The 23,128-nt window shown below is 44.8% G+C and overlaps 1 protein-coding gene and 1 non-coding gene across 4 annotated transcripts in view; both read left to right on the forward strand.

The window, feature by feature from the left end:
- Positions 1-10,221: 10,221 nt before the first annotated feature.
- LOC122433069 (Snf2 related CREBBP activator protein) overlaps positions 10,222-23,128 on the forward strand; it is a 30,727-nt gene continuing 17,820 nt past the window's right edge. The window contains exons 1-16 of one of the 3 annotated variants that reach the window (XM_043455572.1): positions 10,222-10,497; positions 11,932-12,005; positions 12,739-13,001; positions 14,192-14,443; positions 16,204-16,389; positions 16,627-16,767; positions 17,543-17,765; positions 17,881-18,158; positions 18,781-18,871; positions 19,012-19,101; positions 19,596-19,784; positions 19,875-20,203; positions 20,307-20,484; positions 21,343-21,479; positions 21,699-21,868; positions 21,999-22,191. In XM_043455572.1, the coding sequence (XP_043311507.1) occupies positions 12,948-13,001; positions 14,192-14,443; positions 16,204-16,389; positions 16,627-16,767; positions 17,543-17,765; positions 17,881-18,158; positions 18,781-18,871; positions 19,012-19,101; positions 19,596-19,784; positions 19,875-20,203; positions 20,307-20,484; positions 21,343-21,479; positions 21,699-21,868; positions 21,999-22,191 (2,511 nt within the window). In that variant the 5' untranslated portion in view covers positions 10,222-10,497; positions 11,932-12,005; positions 12,739-12,947. Of the gene's footprint in view, positions 10,498-10,546; positions 10,792-11,931; positions 12,006-12,738; positions 13,002-14,191; positions 14,444-16,203; positions 16,390-16,626; positions 16,768-17,542; positions 17,766-17,880; positions 18,159-18,780; positions 18,872-19,011; positions 19,102-19,595; positions 19,785-19,874; positions 20,204-20,306; positions 20,485-21,342; positions 21,480-21,698; positions 21,869-21,998; positions 22,192-23,128 lie in introns of those variants that run through there. The other 2 variants (XM_043455574.1, XM_043455573.1) reach the window with 2 other exon arrangements.
- On the forward strand, positions 18,566-18,696 carry LOC122433658. Its single transcript, XR_006267148.1, has one exon. It is a non-coding gene; the product is annotated as a small nucleolar RNA SNORA30/SNORA37 family (small nucleolar RNA).

The following is a 23,128-nucleotide window of genomic DNA, read 5'->3' on the forward strand; positions in this document are numbered from 1 at the left end:
CCAGCAAGAGGAGAGACCAGCCATGGATAGACTGCTTAGGAGGCTGGCGCAGACAGCCCAAGCCCTGGAATGTTTCCTCGCTGGGAGAGTTAGGAGCAACTGTCTGGCTGGTAGAGGGCAGGAGACCAGGGGATTCGGCTCATCTAGAAGCTTCATTTGCATATCACTCTACATAAGACTGAGAAAACAGTCATTGTCATATCAAAGAATAGGGTGGGGAGGCAGTTAGAGATAATGGTAGTGGTGGGGGAGGACTAAAGTCCCAGCAGTGGGACTTCCCTGCCGGTCCAGTAGTTAAGAATCTACCTTCCGGACTTCTCTAGTTCCAGTGGCTAAGACTCTGTGCTCCCAGTGCAGGGGACTCAGATTCGATCCCTGTGAGGGAACTAGATCCTACATGCTGCAGCTAAGACCCAGCACAGCCAAATGGATATACAAGCAAAGTAAAGAATAAAATAAAATTCACCCTCCAATGCAGGGTGTGTGTGTGTTCCGTCTCTGGTCCAGGAGTTAAGACCCCACATGCCTGGTGGCCAAAAATCCAAAACATAAAATGGAAACAATATTGTTGTAGCAAATTCAATAAAGATTTAAAAAATGGTCCACATCCAAAAAAAAAAATCTTAAAAAAGTCCTACAAGTCTCAACAAGCCAGTTCATGGTACTGTCACTGATTATGTCATCAAGGGCTAAGAGTCGGGTGTAGGGCTGGAGGGAAATGGATAGAACTATCCATTAGAGAGAAATATCTCAGATGTAATGGAAAAAGAATTGGTGGCTGGATGTGAGGTGTGAGAGAAAGAGAAAGTGATTGCTCTGGTTTGAGCAACTGGGTGGATAATGGTGCACCTCAGAGCAGATTTTGTGGTTCAGATCATGCGTGCAGTCACCGAGTTGTGTCCAACTCTTTGTGACCTCATGGGTTGTAGCCCACCAGGCTCTCTTTCCATGGGATTTCCCCATTGGAGTGGGTTGCCACGCCCTCCTCCTGGACATCTCCCCAGCCCAGGGATCGAATCTGCATTTCCTGCATTGGCAGGTGGATTCTTTACCATTGAGCCACCAGGTCTTCCCATCATATCATAAGCTGCGTTTTAAATGTATGCATCCAAGGTGCCTGGGATGCCTGCACAAAGAACCCAGGAGTTCAGACCCAAGGATAGTCCTTCCTCGCAAGTCCTTGGTGTAAAAGTAGAGGTGGTCATTGGATTGCACAATGAAATCACAACAAATAACTGGAGCCTTAGGGATTATTGTCTTTTTCTTCTGAGATCTCTCTAGGCAAATTAGCAGGGGAGCTTACATGTCAGTGCTTTCTGGTTGCCAACTGGCTTTCCCACCTAGATTGCTCTATAACCCCTAGGTACTTCCTTCCAGCAATGAAGGGTTCCCTATAAGGGAGGGGTCCTGAAGCTTCAGGGGTCATTACCTTTGGGATATCCACTTCTGCCCTTGAGAACGCGTTGGATGAGAGAAGGCAACTGAGGAAAGAAAGCTGAGGACACCCTACAGTTGATGGAGGTGTCCAGGAGAAGTGGCCAGTAAGAAAGACTGAGAAGGAGCATCCAGGGAGGTAGGAGGAGACTGGGAAAGGCTAGCTTCACAGAAGGCTAGAGGAACGGCTGTTTAGAGGATCGTTATCACTAGCAATCAACTGTCTTGCCAAGTTCTGCTAATTTTCTCCCGCAGTCTCTCCCTCCATCTCCACTGCCACCTGCTGGCTAATAGCCCCCATTACAACCGGGTCACTTTCCCTGTCTCTATCTCCAGTCTTAAAGCCATCAATATCTTTACAGCCACCCCATTCATTCTGCTGGCTTCTCTGGTGGCTCAGCAGCAAAGAATCCACCTGGAGTGCAGGAGACTCGGGTTCGATCCCTCAGTCAGGAAGATCCCCTGGAGAAGGAAACGACAACCCCCTCCACTATTCTTGCCTGGGAAATCCCATGGACAGAGGAGGAACAAAATTCATTCTGTCAGATTGTCCTTTCAAAGTGGAGGATGGACCATGTCAATTCCTGCTCAACGACTTTCAGTAGCTCCCTGTAACCTCTGAACGAATTCCCTACTACCTAACCTGGTATGCTGAGCCTTTGACAGCCTGGCCCCAGTGACCTATCTATTGCAATCTGCTCTCTCATAAAGAAGATAAGCTGATCAATTCTCCTGTAACTCTCAACCTCACCAAGGCCATGTCATTTTCCTGAAGTACCTACTCTTCGTGACTAAATTTTTCAATGTCAGAGTCAAATGGCAACTTCCCTAGGAAGTCTTCCCCACGGGATCCGAGAAGACTCTTGACCACTGTGGCATCAAAACACTTTGCCCTGACTTTTTAGCAAGCTCACAACTCATTCCCCAATAAGACTAAGTTCTTGAGAGCAAGGACTGTGTCATCTTCATTCCTGTTTCTCCCACTCACGTGTAAGAACAAGCAGTCACAGATTCAGCTGCCTTCAGCAGCCAAGCAGATATGACAAATGTGTGAAGTTGCCCAGGAAAAAACAATTAAAAATGGGCAGCAGGGCTTCCCTGGCAGCTCAGTGGTAAAGAATCCACCTGCCAATGCAGGAGACATGGGTTCGATCCCTGGTCCAGGAAGATCCCACATGCTGTGGACAACTAATCCTGTGCACCCCAACTTCTGAGCCTGTGCTCTATAGAGCCCGGGAGATGCAACTACCGAACCGATGTGCAGCAACTACTGAAGCCCGCGTGCCCTAGAGCCTGTCCTCCACAACAAGAGAAGCCACTGTGTTGAGAAGCCCTCACACTGCAACTAGAGAGTAGTTCCCAGCTGCCACAACTAGAGAAAGCCCACACGAATCCAAGCCCGTGGCAGTGAACTCACCAAGTTCTAGCCATTGGACAGCCAGGAAATTCCCCAAGACTTTATTTTTTAGAACAATTTTAGGTTCACAGCACAGCCAAAACTAAATAAATAATTATATATAAAAAGAAATGGTGGGGCTTATGGCAAGTTAAGAGCCTTCATTTTCCTGCCTAAAGTATTAATGATAATACTCAGAACATTAAAATATTATGTAAGGCACATTTGGAGACTAAACCTGAAAATCATGAGTTTGAGACTCTGAAACAGAGGTTTTAAACACACCCTTGCATTTAGCTGGTTCTTTGGAGGTTTCAAACCAATTTTGCATCAGCAAGTCTATCCTCACTCTATGGATGAAGAGAGTGAGGCTCAGAAAGTTGAGCTGAGTTGAATCATGTAGATTCAACCCATTCAGACTCTGGCCTGGCCTGAGAATGATGGGGGAGGGTCTAAAAAGATGGGCATCACTCACAGCTTTTTTTTTTCAATAACATGAAGAACAATACTTTGACAGTTTTGTGCTTTATTTATTTATGTTTCTGGCTGTGCTGGGTCTCACAGGCTTTTCTCTAGTTGTGGAGAATGAGGGCTACTCTTCGTTGCAGTGCACAGGTTTCTCTTGTGGTGGTGCGTGGGCTCAGCAGTTGTGGTTTCCGGGCTTTAGAGAACAGGCTCAATAGTTGTGGCCTCCGGACTTAGTTGCCCCAAGGCATGTGAGATCTCCAACAAAGGACTGAGCCACCAGGGAAGCCCCACCATTCTCCTTTTTAAAAATTAAGATTTTTTTTCCTTCCTTCCCTCCCTCCTCCTTCCTTTCTTGCCACATTGCTTGTGGGCTCTTAGTCCCCTGACCAGGGATCGAATCCAAGCCCATGGCAGTGAACTCACCAAGTTCTAACCACTGGACTACCAGGAAATTCCCCAAGACTTTATTTTTTAGAACAATTTTAGGTTCACAGCATTGAGGGGAAGTTTCAGAGGTTTCCTATATAGCCCCTGCCCCCACCCATGTGTAGTATCCCCTCATCTTTAACATCTCTCATGGGAGTGGTACATTTGTTATCATTGATGGACCTACACTGACACATTACTATCACCCAAAGTCCATAGATTACATTATGGCTCACTCTTTGTGTTGTACATTTTATGATTTTGGACTAATGCATAATGACATGTATCCACCACTACGGACTTTCCTGGTGGCTCGGTGGTAAAGAACCCACTTGCTGATGCAGGAGACATGGGCTCAATCCCTGAGTCGGGAAGATCCCTGAAGAAAGAAATGGCAACCCACTCCAGTATTCTTGCCTGGAAAATCTCATGGACAGAGGAGCCTTGTGGGCTATAGTCCATAGCATGGCCAAAGATTTGGACATGACTTGGCGAGTTAACAACCATTATAGTATCATACAAAAATCCTCTGTGCTCCAATTTGTCCCATCTCCCCACCCCCAGTCTCCAATAACCACTGATCTTTTGACTGTCTCCATGGTGTTGCCTTTTCCAGAACGTTATATTGTTGGAACCACACAGTATGTAGTCTTTTCAGATTGACTTTTTTCACTTAGTACTATGTGTTTAAGATTCCCTCCATGTCTTTCCATAGCTTGATAGCTCACTTCCTTTTAGCACCCATTGTCTGAATGTACCACAGCTTATTTATCCATTCATCTATTGAAGGACATTTTGGTTGCTTCCCAGTTCTGGAAATTATAAATAAAGCTGCTATAAACATCTATGTGCAGTTTTTGTGTTGACATAGGTTTTCAACTCCTCTGGGTGTTTAAAGTGATCCTTTGATCTTTTGGGCGGTTACTGGTTCATATGGTAAGAGTATGTTTACATTTGTAGAAAAGAAGGAAAGTGAAGTCGCTCAGTGGTGTCTGACTCTTTGCTATCCCATGGACTGTAGTCTACCAGGCTTCTCTGTCCATGGGATTTTCCAGGCAAGAGTACTGGAGTGGGTTGCCATTTCCTTCTCCAGGGGATCTTCCTGACCCAGGGATTGAACCCAGGTCTCCTGCATTGCAGGCAGATGCTTTATCCTCTGAGCCACCGGGGAAGTCCAAAGAAACCATCAAATTGTCTTCTACAGTGGCTGTACCATTTCACACCCCAGCAATGCTTAAGAGTTCCCATTGCTCCATATTCTCGTCAGTATTTCGTGTTGTCAATGTCCTAGATCTGGTGCATTCTAATAGATATCTAGTGGAATCTCACTGTTGTTTTAATTTGCATTTCCCTGATGACATATGATGTGGACCATCACTTCATACATTTGTAATCTGTATATCTTTTTTGGTGAGGTGTTTTTCTTTGACCCAGAAAGATCGTTGACTCATTTTTTCAAATTGGGTTGTTTTCTTATTTTTGAGGTTTTTTTGTATATTTTGAATAACAGTCCTTTATTAGATGGGTCTTTTGCAAATATCTCCCCTCTCTCTGTGGTTTATGTTCTCCTTCCCTTGACATTGTCTTCCCAGAGCAGTTTTTTCATTTCAATGATACCCAGTTTATCAATTATTTCTTTCATGGATCCTACCTTTGCTGTTGCTTCTAAAAAGTCATCATTGCCACATACAAAGTCATCTGGCTTTTCCCCTATGTTATCTTCTAGGAGTTTTATGGTTTTGTGCTTTATATTTACGTGCGTGATTCATTTTGAGTTAATTTTTGTGAACTGTATAAGAACTGTGTCTAAATTCTTTTTTTGCATGTGGATGTCCAGTTGTTTTAGCACCATTTGTTGAAAAGACTATCTTTGTTCTATAGAATTGCTTTTGCTCTGTTGTCAAAGATCAGTAGACTGTATTTATGTGGGTCTATTTCTCGGCTCTCTATTCTGTTCCATTGACATGTCCATTCTCTTGCCAGTACTACACTGTCTTGATTGCTGTGGCTTTATAATGAGGTTTGAAGTCTGGTAGTGTCAGTCTTCCAACATTGTTCTCAACACCATTTTGGCTATTCTGATCTTTTGACTCTCCATACAAACTTTAGATTCAGCTTATTGATATGCACACAACAACTTGCTGAGATTTTGATTGGGACTGCATTGAATCTATAGATCAAGTTGGGCAGAACTGACATCTTGACAATATTAAGTCTTGAAACATTTACTTTTCATTCAACCAACATCTCATTCATCTAATAGAACAAAAATCTCTTCATCACAGGGTTGTTTGAAATATTTTTCATAGATTAATTATCTAGAGACTATGAACCCTGTGACAATGTCCCTGCTCTCAAGGAGTTCATCTCTAAGTGGGAACAGGGCAGACAGTAAACAAGCATACAAATACATTAATAATTTCAGGTAATGGTTGTGAAAAAGGCATGTGATAAAGAATGACAGGCAGTGAAAGAGCTACTTAATGTCAGGGAATTTCTCTAAGGAGGCAACATTTGGACTAAGACCTTCATGAAAACAGAGAGCGGGCCATGAGAAAGATTTTTTAATTTTTATTTACCTTTATTATTACTATTATCATTACTTTTTGGCTGAGCCACATGGTTTGTGGAATCTTGGTTCCCCGACTAGGGATTGAACTTGCCCCCATGGCAGTGAAAGCACTGCGTTGAGAAAAAGTTTTAGACAGAGAGAACAATGGAGATGAAGGCTCTGAAAGCAGAAGTGATGGATGTTTTGGAGAAGAGCGAGGTGGCTATAGTATAGTGAAGGAGAGGTATATGAGGTTAAAAAAAAATAGAAGGGATCATATCCTGTAGGGTTATTTTATTTGAAAAAGAAAGTAAAAAATACATGTTGTGAGATATATACAACATACAATTTTAAAAATGATTTGATTTTATTTATTTTTGGCTGTGCTGGGTCTTTGTTGCTGTGCAGACTTTTCTCTGGTCGTGGTGAGTGGGGGATACTCTGTAGTTGGTGGTGTACAGGCTTCTCCGTGTGGTGCCTCTCAGGCACGTGGGCTCCATAATTGTGGCTCTCAGGCTCTAGAGCACAGGCTCAATACTTGTGGCCCATGGGCTTTGTTGCTCCACGGTATGTGGGATCTTCCTGGATCCGCGATTTGAACCCGTCTCCTGTGTTGGCAAGTGGATTCTTGACTGCTGAACCAGCAGGGACACCCTATAAATTTTTTTTTGTTTTTAGATACAACTTTTAAGATTTATTTATATTTGGCTGTGCTGGGTCTTCGTTGCTGCATGAGAGCTTTCTCCAGTTTCAGCGAGGGGGGCTGCTCGCTAGTGGTGGTGCTCATGCTTCTCATTGTGTGGTTTCTCTTGTTACTTTGGGCTTCAGTAGCTGTGGTTCATGGGCTCTGGAGAACTGTTTCAGTAGTTCTGGTGCATGGGTTTAGCTGCAAGTATACAATTTTTACATAAACATTTCAGTGAATGTTTACATCTGTATACACCCATGGATGTGACCTTATCTAGATCGAGATATAAAACAGGAGTCAGCAAACATTTTTGGTAAGGTGCCAGACAGAAAATAGTTTAGGCTTTGTAGGCCTATGGTCGCTGCTTAGCTCCACTACTATAGGAAGGCAGCCCTAGTTGCTATGTAATGAACAGGCATGGTCTGATTCCCATAAATTTTTAGTTACAGACACTGAAATTTGAATTACATGTAATTTTAACATATCACAAAATATTTTCCTTCTTTTTTCTTCAACCATTTGAAAATATAAGCCTTTCCAAGGACTTCCCTGGTGGTCTGGTGGTTAAAAATCCATCTTCCAAAAAAAAAGAAATCCATCTGCCAACACAGGGGACATAGGTTCAATCCCTGGTGCAGAAAGATCCCATATGCTGCAGAGCAACTAAGCCTATGCACCACAACTATGGAGCAACTACTGAAGCCCGAGGACCTGGAGCCCATGCTCTGCAACCAGAGAAGCTTCCACAATAAGAAGCCCACAAAGTGCAATGAAAAGTAGTCCCTGTTTGCCACAACTAGAGAAAGCCCTCACAGCAATGGAGACCCAGTGCAGCCAAAAAACAAACAAACAAACAAAAAACACTTAGCTTGTCGGCTGTACAAAAAACAGGTGGCGTGCAGGACCTGCTCTTCAGGCCATAGTTTACCAACCTCAGATACATTTCCAGTATCCCTTTTGTCCATCTTTCCAGTTAAAACCCTTCTCCCCTACTTGTTATTGTTCTGATTTTTGTTAATTTTTGCTGCTGTTAAACTTTACATAATCTGAATTACATGTATTTATTCTTCAGCTCCACATAATGTCTGTCCTATGGGAATGTTAAGCCATGATACATAATTTTCATGTTAAGAGGACTAGGATGCCATTTGGGGATTTTAAGTGTGACAGCATCATGATCTGATATATATGAAAAAGTCACTCTGGTTGCTGTGTGGAGAAGAGAGTAAAGGAAAACAGGAGTGGAACTGGGAGGCCCAGTCAGGAGCAATCCAAGCCAAGAGATGATGGCGGCTGGACCACAGTTACAGTCATGGAAATGGAAGACAAATTTTAGACTTGAGCTCACATAACCAATATTAGTTATTTATTTTTTTAATAAGGTGTAATAATACTAATAAATTTCCTGAATAATCTTTCTGAGACTGGCATTGAGAATTGTCATGTATAAACTGTGGCCCTACCTTCAAGGGGTTAACAACAGTTTTGGAGGTGGGGTGCACAGACTGTGAATCCAGATACAATTCAATCAGTGTTTTAAGAAGTCCAGGAGGCTGTGGGAACCAGAAGGGGTATTAAACCAGCCTGAGGGTGATCAAGAGAGATCACCTGGGGGTTGTGGCCTTTGAGCTAAATTCTGAAGGGAAAGTCTTGAAAAAGGATTAAAAAAAATTATATGGCAAGGGTAAGAAATCTGAGACTCTTGGAAGCTCAGTGCAGTTCTGTGATGGTGTCTCAGAGAATACGTAATCTTGGCTTAGAAAAAAACACTTTGAACTGGGTCTAAATAGATGGGCATTTATCTACATTTTCAATCAATCAATCCTGTATGCTTCTGTGTGCCCTGAGGCTCCAGCAAAGAACAGAGGTAGCAAACTGACAGCCTGAATCTGATGTATTTTGGCCTACATTCCTGTAGGGCGACCACATGAACAGTGGTTTGAACAGTGGTTATTACTTTTGGACAGAGCATATGGTCTCCTGTTCCTGGCATTCCTCATTTGCTCTCTTTGCTTTTACGTTACCTTCTTGGCCCTTCTAGGTTTTTGTTTTCAACCCATGGTCTTTACTGTAGGAAAAACAGTACTTAAAATCACTTACACAGAAAGAATCATCAGCTCTTCGAGTAGAATGGGGAAGAGCTAAACTGAGTGAATGAAGAGAAGTTGACTGAGAGCTTTACCCTGGATTTCTAACCTGGCTCCTAGGGTAGGCTTTAGGTGGTAAATTTTGTGACAGTTTGTATCCTTGTGACTTAGGCTGGTTGGCTATGAATCTTGGTTTCGGGCTCTGTCACTGGTTAATCTCTATCAGCCTCAAATCATTTGTTAAATGGAGCACTGTTGAGAATAAAAGAGAGAATCAGGGCACAAAAGTGACCTCAGATAAGGTCCTGTTATTATATTCCAGGGTGAAGATATCAGATTCTCAAAGGGGGTACTTAACCTAGAAAGTTGGCAAACAATTGGTATAAATGCTTAGGAGTTATTGGGAATGCTATCATAAAGAAGGCTGAGCTGAAGAATTGATGCTTTTGAATTGTGGTGCCGGAGAAGACTCAAGAGAGTCCCTTGGACTGCAAGGATATCAAACCAGTCAATCCTAAAGGAAATCAATGCTGAATACTGATTAGAAGGACTGATGTTGAAGCTCCAATACTTTGGCCACCTGATGCCAAGAGCCAGCTCATTAGAAAAGACCCTGATGCTGCGAAAGATTGAGGGAAGGGGGATAAGGGGGAAGACAGAGAGGGTGAGATGGTTGGATAGCATCACCGACTCATGAACATGAGTTTGAGCAAACTCTGGGAAATAGCGAAGGGCGAGGAAACCGGGCGTCCTGCAGTCCATGGGGTTGTATCGAGTCGGTCACAATTTAAGAGACTAAACAACAACCCTTGTGTAAAATGAAGCACGTCTACAGAAGTGGACTGCCATATGAATCCAGAGGCCCATGCTCCACTGCTAACTAGCTAAAAGTACCTGAGAAACTGCTTCAGCACTCCGGGTGATCTATTAAAGTGGGGCGGACTCCTCCGAGTTGGCAGCCGCAATGCAGCTCCAGCGGCAGGTTTCGTAGTGGATAAAAACGCTCCGTGGCGGGCAAGCGCTGTCTCCGCGCGGACTACATCTCCCAGCCGGCCTTGCGCTTCGGGCAGCGCCCTACGCTAGCACGCGAGCTTCCTCGCTCCCCCAACCTCCAGTTACTGTTTCTCGCGAGAGGACGGGCCGCGCCGGCGGTAGCGATAGTGAGCTGTGGTGGTGGCGGTGGTGTTGGTGGTGGCGGCCGAGACGGCGGCGGCCATTTTGGTGAGGCCTCGGAAGCGGCGGCGGCGGTTCGCTGCGAGTAGAGTCTTCCACTTTCCCCACCGCCCGCCCGCATCACTGTGCCGCGAGAGGAAGCAGTGGAAGCAAGGCGGTGGTAGTAGCCGCGGGCCCCAAGGGAATTTAAAGGCCGCGAAGGCGGCGGCCAAGAGGGGGCCCTCCCCCCTCCTCGGCGGGAGGGGGGGTGGTGCGCACGCCCCCGAGGACGCAGGTAAGGAGAGGGAGACAAGATGGCGGACGCCTCACAGTTCCCCCTCCCCTGACGGGTGACTGCGCGCGCATCTTTCCGCCACCGCCTCCCCTCCCACCTTCCCGGGATGCTGCGCGCGCACCTTCGGCCGGGGCCCCGGGGCCGGTGCGCGAGGCTGTCGGCGCGCGCCCATAGAGACAGGCTCAGGGGGGCCAGGCTGGCCGGCGCTGGACCCGGGCGCGTCTCCTCTCCTCTCCCGCCGGTCTGCGCACGCGTGCCTGAGCGAGCGAGCGAGCCCTGAGAGGACGGACCCAGGTGCGCTCCTGCCCGCCCACCAACCCCAGCCCCCTCTCAGGGGCGCGCGGGAAGAGGAAGGGGGGCGTGGGGCGAGTAGTCGGGGCGCGCGCCCACCGTATCCAGTCAGGAGCTAGGACCTGGCGGCACTAGCCCTCCCTTATCTCAGCCTTTCGCGGTCTGGTGGTGGTGGGGGGTGCTCCCTGACCGGCAGGGATGAAAGACTCCCTAGCCTTGCGACCCTTGTGTGCGTGGGTTTGGGTTCTGGCGGGAGCCCCCGGGCAGTGCGCGCAGCCGGCTCTCTCCGCCTCCAGGCGCGCACGCGCGGGCCCCTCCCCCAGTCGCTCACGTTGGGTGGGGTGGGAGTCTAGAAGGGGCGGGGCCACCTTAGGGGTAGTGGCAAGTTGGGGCAGAGGTCAGGGGTCACGCTGGGTCAGGCTGTTGGGACGCGTTGGGAGACGGTAATGAAGCCGGTGATCGAGAGTTCATACTTCTTAATTCTGGTTGTTAGCGCGATTCCAGTGACTTGTGGAAGAGGGAGTGAATCAAAGGCTGCGCCGTGGTTAAGGAATTTCCTTAAACATTGGGGAAACACTTCCGGGCCTTTTGTGGGTTTACCCTGCCTATTTCCGGAGTATGGTTCTTTGCTTTTAGGCCTTCCTCACCTCTGAGTGCTAGTCTAAGGTAGCTCTAGTTCTGGTGTTTGAGGAAGTGTCTTATGGGGCAGGTGTAGGAGTCGAAGGGCTCCCCTGAGGAAGGGTGGATTCTCCTGTGTTCAGCCTTCACTGGAAAGGAGAGCAGGCTGCCAGGCAGCCAGCACCTTTTGAGCTTCTGGATGTGACAGCTTTTTTGGCTTTGTTAATTTCAGCTGTTGGAGCCTTTTACCCTTCAGCTTTTTAAACTTGTTGTGGAGGCTTCACTTGCCTGCTTCTCCTCCCTAGCCAGAATCTCATATCCCTGGGAAATCTGTTTTCACAGCACATGGTTTGTTTTCATTTTTTTGGAAATGTGATCTTTTTATACTATTGTAATTCTCTTCAGCCTTTTAACTGATTTGGGTTTATTAAAAAAACTTCAAAAGTTGGTGTAAAGAAGGCTTTGATGGGTATTGATAGATGTGAATTAGTTCCTCACTGCTGTTTTCCTCCCTGTTTGTTTCAGGCGTGATTCCCCTCAGTACGGCGGCACCGTGGAAGTGCAGACTTTCACAGGGGGTGTGGTCTCAGCTCACACAGGTGAGGGCTCAAATACCGCTTCAAATACTGATGCTAATGGAGAGATGTTTAAGATAATAATTGTGGTGCAACACAGTACTGGGTCTATGGATAGAGAAAGATCTGTTAAGTCAAGGCATTTCTGTTTGACCATGATACTGCTGTAGAATCATAACCTGTTAACCAGTGTATTACTTTCTACCTATGAAACTATTTTGAAAGGAAAATTCTTTTCTAGTTATCCAGCCTTGTAATTAAATAATTTTGAATAGCAAAAAAAAGAAAGATCTGTTCAGCCTGCCTCCACCAGGGAGAGTAGCACATTCTTTGGTTTTGACATCAGACTGTCTTAGTCTGTTCCTCTCCTCCTACTTCTTTACTGTGTGATCTTGTGCAAGTCATTTGATGTATTTGCATTCGGATTTCCTAACTTATAAAATGAAAGAAATACTAGAATGTAAGCTCCATTTAGGTCAGCCATCTTTTCTGCGTAGCTCTTTTTTTCAGCATGTAGAAGGAACTGAATAAACATTTATCGTGGCTTGAAAAATATCTGGTTTATAAGGAAGATGTGAGAATGATAGAACACATCAAGTAAGTACTAAGTAAAGAATTTGACACATAATAGATGCTCAAGAAACTTAAGCTGTAATCACTGTTCAGTTAACTTTATTTGTTAGTGTTATTCCTGGGTTTTAAAAAGATTCTTGTAATCTTTCTAAATCCACTTTCTACTGTTTTTACCCTACTTTAGGTGCTCCAGAGGCCGGTGGACCTGAGCGGAGGCTGGGACGCCCTAGTGGGCCCCGGGCCCTGGAAGGCGGGTCCCGGTGGCCGGTGGCCCAGAATGAGGCCAGCTCCCAGCATGCCCTGCAGCCGGACGCCAGCCCCTCGGCCAGCAGCAGTGGTGACAACGACCCAGTCGTTCTTCAGGCATCCAAAGAGGAGCCTGGGAGTGGGACCATGCAGAGCTGCCCCTCCCCTGCTCACCCTCAGCTCCCAATCTTGCAAACACAGGTTCGAAAGTGGGGAAGGTTCCTTCTCTGCTGCTGCTTTGGGCTGCTGGCTTTGAGGCAGAAGGAATGTGGCAGGTTTTAGCCATGTTTCCACGATCCTAGCTAGCTTGGTAGCTGAGTTTGGAGAGTTTTCGATACTCAGGTGGGCTGTCAAGCCTGTTGGATACACATATTCTACATGACATTAGTGTTATGTTGATCTCTAAGAGCATGGAAACCCCTTATTACCTGCAAAAGTTGGAATTAGGCCATGTTGGAAATGAGTTTTGTGACAAAATGCTTTCAAGACTGTGTGCTTTGAGAATAACTCAATTTCTTTTGGAACTGAAAGGAGGTAAGCTTTATAGATGGGGTGTATTCATCTTTTCTTATATTGAGGTAGTGTTGGAGATTGGGGGAAAAAATCATGACTTTTATTTATTTAATCATGACTTTTAAAACTGGACAGACCTAGATTTCTATACAGTAGACTTTTGATGGTTATGGGTTTGATATTTGTAATTTGCCTGGGAAATTGTGTGATGTAATGTCTTTCATAATTCAGTTGAGGTAGGAATTTGAGTGGCATACTGTGAAGCTTGTGTGCCAGAGAGAATTTCATGAGTTCCCTCATTATCCGCAATTAAGTCGGACTTTGTTTTCTACTTATTATTGTTTGTGCAGTACCTTGTAATAGGTAGATGTTTGAGAATAGTGACCAACCTTCCCTTTCCCCTCCCACCTCTCCAGTAAAGGAAACCTTAACAAGGCTAGTGATGAACATATAGAGGTTTGGATGATTTGGGGCTTTTTTGTCACCTTTTAAATTTGGTGGTAGCTCAGATTTATTTGCATGGATGACTCTGCCATACTTGCTGTGAAAAGGAGGGAAAAATAGGGAGTTGTTTATTTGAGTGAACTCGTGGAGGTTCTGAAAAAATCAAGATTTGAAGTCATATGCTATCTTAGTGTTTTTGAATTGGGGAATTATGTAAATGTCAGGCTATAATTCCTCTTGAAGTGTTTACTGGAAAGTTGGCTTTGCCATCTTGAATACCTTATTAAAACTATTCCAAATGCTGTGTTTATAAAAATGAGGTTGATACCCTACTCCAGAGTTTTTTCATGGGAAGATAGAATGAAGTAATGTACTTAAAACTCCTTAGAGTGCTACTAAGCATTCATTTTCTCTCTCATTTTTGTCTTTTCTAGATGGTGTCGGACGGCATGACAGGCAGCAATCCCGTGTCCCCTGCCTCATCCAGTTCCCCAGCCTCTAGTGGGGCAGGTGGCATCTCCCCCCAGCATATAGCTCAAGATTCCTCTTTGGATGGACCTCCAGGGCCCCCAGATGTTGCCACAGTGCCCTTGGAGGGGCTCAGCTTACCCCAGCCTGCTGACCTGGCTAACAGGGGCCCAAAGTGGGAGAAGAGCCATGCTGAAATTGCAGAGCAGGCCAAGCATGTACGTATTGGAAAAGCCCGTGAAGCTTCTTGGGAGTCTTCTTCCCTGAACTCCTGTGTCCCATGAGTACTTAACACTTCTCTCCTTGTCTTTGATTTAGAATATAGGCTCTGCTTTGACTTACATGATTTTGAGCAAGTTGCTTGAACTCTGAGCCTCATTTTCTTTTCTGTAAAATAAGGATGGTGTAATAGCCAGTGGGCTACTTAAGTTTATTTATTTTTTTACATTCTGCTCAACTATATATATATATATATACTTTTTTCCCATTTATTTTTATTAGTTGGAGGCTAATTACTTTACAGTATTGTAGTGGTTTTTGCCATACATTGACATCAATCAGCCATGGATTTACATGTGTTCTCCATCCTGAACCCCCCTCCCACCTCCCTCCCCATTACTTAAAAGTTTAAATTGGCACTTCCCTGGTGGTCCAGTGGCTAAGATTCCAGTGCAGGGGGTGATCCCTGGTCAGAGAACTTATTTCCCATATGCTGCATAGCCAAATTAAAAAAAAAAAAGACTCCACGCTCCTAATGTGGGGGGGTCCAAGTTTGATCCCTGCTCAGGGAACTAGGTCCCACATACCACAACTAAAGATCCTGCATGTGGCAACTGAGACCCAGTGCAGCCAAGTAAATAAATAAATTAATTTTTTAAAAGCGGAGTTAAAGGAGAAAGTAGACATGAAAGTGCTTTGGAAGCTAAAAAAAATTTAGCTAGTTTCTAAAATTTACTAGTTTTTACTTTATATTTGTCATCTATAGTCTCTGTTATACTTAGCAGAGGTAAATGTCATCTCTGGGCCAGCAATATCAGTGTTATTACCTGGGAACTTACTAGAAATGCAAATTCTTCATACCTCTTTTCTTCCTACCCATTTAAAACTGTAGGCATGGGGTCCAGTACTCTTAAAAGCAGTACAGATGATTTTGATGCATGCTTAGCTTTGAGAGTTGTTGGTCTAATATCCATGTCTTTCTTGGTGTTTCCTTGGTGACCATCAGGCCACTTAATTCCATGTCTTATCTATGGCTGTTAGTTCCTTTGCTTTAACTTTTGTCAGGAGAGGACAAAAATAATGAGGGTTGTTGTCCTGAGTTGTCCTAAGTCACTTCTATTAAATAAAAATTTCAAGTGCTTTCATTTTTCTTAGGAGATATAATCAGTGTGGAAAGTGTTATAACTTTGTTATACTAATCACTGTTAATCTTTTTGTGTATAATTTTGCAGTAATCTCTATAAAAATAATATTTTTAAAAAACGGAATTGTGTCAATTGGAGTTTCAACATATTTATAAGTATGGTTACTCTTGTGTAAGAATTTGCCAGCCATGGAAATCCCTTGTAGCTAGAGTTAGTAAGGAAGCTTGCTCTCCCCAGTTCTCTGGGAAGCTCCCCTTGGGTTTTGTTTCCCCACGTCTTTCCTATATTCATAAAGTGTGAAGTGTGAAATAACGGAAAGAGCATGAAATCTGGTGTTTGGAGTCATTGGACATATTTTTAATTCTCAGTCCTTATCACTTCCTACCTGTGTAGTCTCAAGTAAATCACTTCATCTTTCTGAAATTTTTTTTTAGTCACCTGAAGAGCATATAACATCAACTCTTGGAGCTGGTATTGATAATGTTGACTCAAGACAAGCATATAACACTTAGTCCAATCAGAGCCTATGTGTAGTCATAGCCCAAGGATTCAGCCATGGTCATGAGATGGAGTATATGTCCAGTAACTTGATTGATCTAACTCTCCCTTGTTAGGAGGCTGAGATTGAGACTCGAATTGCTGAGCTGCGGAAGGAGGGTTTCTGGTCACTGAAGAGGCTGCCTAAAGTGCCCGAACCTCCCCGCCCCAAGGGCCACTGGGACTATCTGTGTGAGGAAATGCAGTGGCTCTCTGCTGACTTTGCTCAGGAGCGCCGTTGGAAACGGGGTGTGGCCCGTAAGGTATGTCTTCATCTGGGCCTACTACCTTCCATTTTTGTTTCAGGTTTGCTTTTCCTTGATGGTTAGGTTGGTTGGAATGGAACCAAACATAATAGTGTAGGGTGCTTACAAATGCCTCTGGTCTCAAGAGGCAAGCTCTGACTCCACTGAATTCTTGGCTTTGATTTTTCTCTTTGCTCTTGACTTGGGGAGAGGCCAGGGGTCTGGCCTTCGAGTGTTTTCACTTCATTCTCACAGGTGGTGCGAATGGTGATCCGGCACCACGAGGAGCAGCGGCAGAAAGAGGAACGGGCCCGGAGGGAGGAGCAGGCCAAACTGCGCCGAATCGCCTCTGCCATGGCCAAGGATGTTAGGCAGTTTTGGAGCAATGTGGAGAAGGTATGCAGCAGAGATTGGGAAAGGGAAGTGCTTTGGGTTTAATGGGTGGGTAGCATGGTAACAGGAATGATCAGAAATTCTCCTTGGGAGAGTAAATAATTATGATTTCCTGCACCTCTAATGACATTTCTGTTACGTGTTGGACCTTTCAAGCATTGACTGCTATGAGAAAGAATTAAACAGTGGAAAAATACGGGCCCTGCCTTTGGCGATTGTTAATAGGACCTTTTGACTTCTCTAGTTCATCTGTCCTTTGCAGGGCATTCAGCATGCTTTTTCTAAAACCTGTCTGTGCCATTTAGCTGCTTAAATAACACCTAAGTTCTCGTTAATTGAATTGCTCCCATATATCAACATTAAGTTGTAATTGTTTCTTAAGTATTATCTGGCTTCTGTCTATATTTTCATTCTTGTATCTTGCCAGTTCCTTTCCTTTCCACTTCAAACATTGATTTGTATATCTATGGCCATTTACACATGCTTTTTCTGCTGCTAGGAATGCCTTTCTCCTCATTTACACTTAGGGAACACCTACTTAATGTTTATGATTCAGCTCCAGATACATTTGTGAGTCTTTCCCCATTGCCTGAGACTAAGCTGGCTCTTCCCTCTCCTGTACTTCCTTTCTGCTTTTCTCAGAAGCATCCTTAAGGTCATTTAGCTCTTCCCTCCTGAAAAGCCAGGGCCTAGCATACAGGAGGCTTCTCTAAATGTTGAGTAATAGTACAGAGTAAAAGATTATTTTGGTGACCCCTCCATTTCCTGTTTGTGGCAGGTGGTGCAATTCAAGCAACAGTCCCGGCTTGAGGAAAAGAGGAAAAAAGCCCTGGACCTGCACCTGGACTTCATCGTGGGGCAAACTGAAAAGTACTCAGACCTTCTGTCCCAGAGCCTCAACCAGCCGCTAGCCTCCAGCAAGGCTGGTTCTTCCCCTTGCCTTGGCTCTTCCTCAGCTGCCTCTAGTCCTCCACCCTCAGGTTCCCGGATGGATGATGAAGGTGTGTGTCCTCTTTAGCTCTGTTACTCTTCCTCATGTACCCTTTCCAGAGCTGAAAACCCACCCTGTGGCTTGCAGGGCCCCGTGGACTTTGTGACCTTGTTCTCCTGCTATAGATGGGGACTTCCAACCCCAAGAGGAGGAGGAAGAGGATGATGAGGAGACGATTGAGGTTGAAGAACAACAGGAAGGCAATGATGCAGAGACCCAGAGGCGTGAGATTGAGCTACTTCGTCGTGAGGGAGAACTGCCACTGGAAGAGCTGCTCCGTTCCCTCCCCCCTCAGCTGCTAGGAGGGCCTTCCAGCCCCTCAAGAACTCCCTCATCTCATGATAGTGACACCCGAGATGGTCCTGAAGAAGGTGGTGAAGAAGAACCCTCTCAGGTGTTGAAGGTATGGCAGAAGGGGATAGAAGGTGGATTCAGAGTAGGAGCAGAGGGAGAGCCTCAAAAGGACTTGAGTTCTTCTGTAAGGTTCGTTGTGGTTTTCAGGAGTTCTCCCTGGTCTGAGCAATTGGGCTCTCATTTGAGGATGGATAGGAAAGAATCTGGGTTTGGGCAAGTTACAGCCTAAGATGGGCATATTTCTGATGTGTGGAAGAATATACTGCACTCTTTGGATTGCTGTGTGACCTTGAAGAAATGCGTACCTTGGCCCTTGTCACTTCTATGAAATGTCGCTAATAACTCACTTGCTGGTTTGGAGCTGGGGTGGTAACCTTGAAGTCTCTTCTGGACCTAAGCTCTGTTTTTCCATGTGTCTGAGTGCATGGGGTTGTTGTTTGGGGCTGTATTTCTTTTCTAGCACTTTCACAGGTCCTCCCCCAGACCGTGGGGCCAGGATTTGGTAGCTGGTGCTAAAATTGAAAGCCCTTGATTATATCTTTGCCCTGGGACTGTGTCAGTGGCAACTGTCAATTGATGGGACAGAGTATTCTGACATCTTACTCAGTGTTGGGTCATTCTTTTGCTGCTCTAACCATAGGCTTTCTCCTTCCTTATTCTCTGCCATACAGGTAAAGCCTCCACCCTCTGTCACACAGCGCAACAAACAGCCTTGGCATCCAGATGAGGATGATGAAGAGTTTACTGCCAATGAGGATGAAGGTCAGACTTGTTCTCAGTCCTCTTGCTTCTTACCCGTTGAATCATCTGAACCTGATGCTTCAGGCTTTTTCACCTCTTCTACTTGGACTGTATGACCTGAGCTTCTGTCCCACTTGATCTTGTTTCATTCTCTTTCCTAGCGGAGGATGAAGAGGATACCATAGCAGCTGAAGAGCAGTTGGAAGGGGAGGTGGATCATGCCATGGAGCTGAGCGAGTTAGCTCGAGAAGGTGACACCAGATGTTTTACTGAGTATTCACTTGGTCTTTTCTGTGCAGAATGCCAGAGATAAAGAGATGAATAAGACACTTTTTATCCCTCCTGGAGGAACTCCAGATCTAATGACAGACAGATTTATAAGTGAATAGTTATAAATAGAAAATTATGACTGGTTATGATGGAAATTTGAACATAGTGATGTGAGAGCAAGTGGAGGGAAGAACTATGGGAATATGATAGTGGCCTTGTTTGACCTGAATCTTAAAGGGGAGGTTTATCAGATTGATACCATCCTTCCCAATGAAGGCTATGTCATCCACGGTTCTGGCCCATGTCAAGGGGCTTAGCTGAAAGTAGCTGGTGCTGAAAGTAAACTCTTTTGCCTCCCCTCTGACCTGGGCCTAGCAGTGTCTGCAGAGCCTGAGGTAAAATGAACTGTCGCCACTCAGACCTCCTGTTCTTCCCCATGAAGCACCTAAAGGCTTACTATTCACTTCTCTTCTAGGTGAGCTGTCTATGGAGGAGTTACTGCAGCGGTATGCAGGAGCCTATGCGTCTGATGCCTCTGCCCCAGGTTCTGGGAGTAGTGAAGAGGAAGATGAGGATGAAGTTGAGGCTAACAGCTCTGACTGTGAACCAGAGGGGGCCACAGAAGCTGAAGAGGCTCTTCAGGAGGATAGTAGCAGTCAATCAGGTGAATGTGTGGTCATGAAGGACAAGCTGGGAAGGGCAGGTACTGGAGGAGCAGGTATAGTGAACACTAAGCCTTGATCTTGTGCTTTAGACTCTGCTGAGGAACAGAGTGAGGATGAGGATGAGGAACATTCGGAAGAGGAAGAAACAAGTGAGAGTTCGGAATCGGAGGAATCCGAGTCTGAGGAATCTGAAGAGTCCCAGTCACAGAGCCAAGCAGATGAGGAAGAGGAGGAAGATGATGACTTTGGGGTCGAGTACTTGCTTGCCCGGGATGAAGAGCAGAGTGAGGCAGATGGGGGCAGTGGACCTCCCACCCCAGGGCCCACCACCACTCTAGGCCCTAAGAAAGAAATTACTGATATTGCTGCAGCAGCTGAAAGTCTCCAGCCCAAGGGTTATACCTTGGCCACTACCCAGGTATATCCGGGCCCAAGCTTCTGTTTTCTCGAATCTTCACTTTCCTGTTTCTCAGTGGTAGATGCCTCAGTTCCGTTGTGATACCTCTCTTCCTTCCTACCAGGTGAAGACACCCATCCCCTTGCTCCTGCGAGGACAGCTCCGAGAGTACCAACACATTGGACTGGACTGGCTGGTTACTATGTATGAGAAGAAGCTTAATGGCATTCTTGCTGATGAGATGGGGTTAGGGAAGACCATCCAGACCATTTCCCTGCTTGCCCACTTGGCCTGTGAGAAAGGTAATTAGGCAGGGCCCTTCTTCTTGGGTCTCCATGGCCAATTTCCTCAGAAGCTTGTTTAATAACTTCAGCTGCAGCACCATGAAACCCTCTTGCTGCTAAGTAGCTTCATTGAATGTAATCAGTAATTGTATAGAGAGGTCAGTGTGGGCACTGGGATTCTTTATTTTCTCCCTCAATTTTGATTTAGTTGATTTACAATTTTGTGTTAGTTTCAGGTGTACAGTAAAGGGATTTGGTTATACACATATACATAATACTTTTTCAGATGCTTTTCCTTTTAGGTTGTTGTAAGACAAATGTAATTCCCTGTGCTATATAGTAAATCCTTTTAATCTGTTTTACTTGTGGTAGTGCATATCTGTTAATGCCATACTCTTAATTTATCCCTCCTCCTCTATCCCTTTTAACAAAACCATAATTTTGTTTTTTGTGTCTGAGTCTGTTTCTATTTTTGTAAGTAGGTTTATTTATATTATGGTGCTATGATTCTTAGGAAGGGACATTGGGACAGAATGTTCACAGTTTATATGTGAGAACCAGAACTCCAAAGTTTGTATTTCTTAACCATCTTTCATCATTTTAAAAATTCCCTTTGCCCCAGATTTCATCAAATCTTTATTTTTAATAAGGTGTAATTAACATAACATATTAGTTTTAGGTGTACAACATGATTCAATGTGTGTATACGGTGTAAAATGACAATCATAGTAAGACTAGTTAATATCCATCATCATACATAGTTATAAAACATTTTAGTTTTTGTGATGAGCACTTTTAAGATCTAGTCTCTTGGCAGTACAGTATTATTAACTGCAGTCACTGTGCTGTACATCTCTTAATTCTTTTGCTAAACAGGTAACTGGGGTCCCCATTTGATCATTGTCCCCACCAGCGTGATGTTGAACTGGGAGATGGAGCTGAAACGTTGGTGCCCCAGCTTTAAAATCCTTACTTACTATGGAGCCCAGAAAGAGAGGAAGCTCAAGCGGCAGGTTTGCTCCCCAGTGTGATCACTCCCCTCCACTTTTGATACCTCCTATACTTTTAGGCCCTTTCCTCAAATTAGTTTCTTTTCCTTCCTTTTCTGTTACCCTATTCTGTTCCTGGGACTTTTCTCCCAACCTGACTGCTGTCCCTTGAAGACCTTAGGATGTCTTCTTTTTGTTTGTTCTTTTCACCCTACTTTCTGCTGCTTTCTCTCGATACTGCAGGGCTGGACCAAGCCCAATGCCTTCCATGTGTGTATCACATCTTACAAGCTGGTGCTGCAGGACCACCAGGCCTTCCGCCGCAAGAACTGGCGTTATCTTATATTGGATGAGGCTCAGAACATCAAGAACTTCAAGTCACAGCGCTGGCAGTCATTGCTCAATTTCAACAGGTGAAGATGGAGATGTCCGGGATTTGTGGGAGAGTAGACCTGTCCTGAAGGGTGGGATGCTTGGAAGGTGGGACACTTGGAGGATGTTTTGCTGACCATCCTCCTCCCCATTCCATTTTCCTCTTTGCAGCCAGAGACGCCTGCTCCTGACAGGAACACCCTTGCAAAACAGCCTCATGGAACTGTGGTCCTTGATGCACTTTTTGATGCCCCATGTCTTCCAGTCTCATCGCGAGTTCAAAGAATGGTTCTCTAACCCCCTAACTGGCATGATTGAGGGCAGCCAAGAGTACAATGAAGGTCTAGTCAAACGCCTTCACAAGGTAGGGTCTATACTAGTTTGTCGAGGGCATGGGGAAATAACTAAGGTTAACAGCCAGAAAACCCTTAGGGAGAGGGAAGTCAGTGCTGGGCTGAGTTTACTCAGTTGGCAGGCTGCAGTGTTCCAGTGACTAACCCATGGCCAGATTGAGTGACTTCATCTTAGTCATCATTCTGCTTGTTTTTTTTTAATGGTCGCATTTCTCTCTTTATTCCTTGAGTAGAATAATGCTGAACAGTTTCTGGCTTGGATTTCTCTTTACATGACTTATCACAACTTCATATTTTTGTTGTGTTCCCTTTTTCCTTTTTGGTCTTTTTTGGCTTTTCTCCCTTTGTCCAATGTCCAGCTTTTAAATAACACTTCTCAGCATTTTGATCTTCACTTTTTTTTGTCTCTCAATTTACTTATCTCCTTCGCACACTCATAATTCCTTGACTCTCTAGACCACTCAGCCTATATGTAAATTTCTAATGACGTTTTTAACTGAAAGCTCCTCTTTTTTAAAATTTGTATTTTTGTTATCTGCCCCCAACCCTTTTGATCCCCATCTCATGGGCATTTTTGTACAGAAAACAATAAATGTTTCCATCTCAGCTTGGTGCCATTAGTCTGATATTTTTGGAATGCAAAAGGGATTTCCCTCTCTCCTTGGCCCCCAGGGCTCACCACCCTGCCCCTCCCCTGGGTAACTCTTGCCACACTGCCTGAAAGTTCCTCTTGAACTCACTCTATTATAAGCCAAATAACTTAAACTTTATAGCCTGTTATTTCTATTCCATTTTGGTCTGTCATATCATTATTTTGGTAAATCAAACAAGAAACCATTAAGTTTTTCCTTAACTATACCTCCTCCTCTTTAAAATCTTGTAATATTTCAAAAATTATTCCTGTTGTATTGAGTTATAATTGACATACAGCACTGTATAAGTTTAAGC

The sequence above is a fragment of the Cervus canadensis genome, chromosome 32 (assembly GCF_019320065.1).
Source record: "Cervus canadensis isolate Bull #8, Minnesota chromosome 32, ASM1932006v1, whole genome shotgun sequence".
NCBI classification, from domain to species: domain Eukaryota; kingdom Metazoa; phylum Chordata; class Mammalia; order Artiodactyla; family Cervidae; genus Cervus; species Cervus canadensis.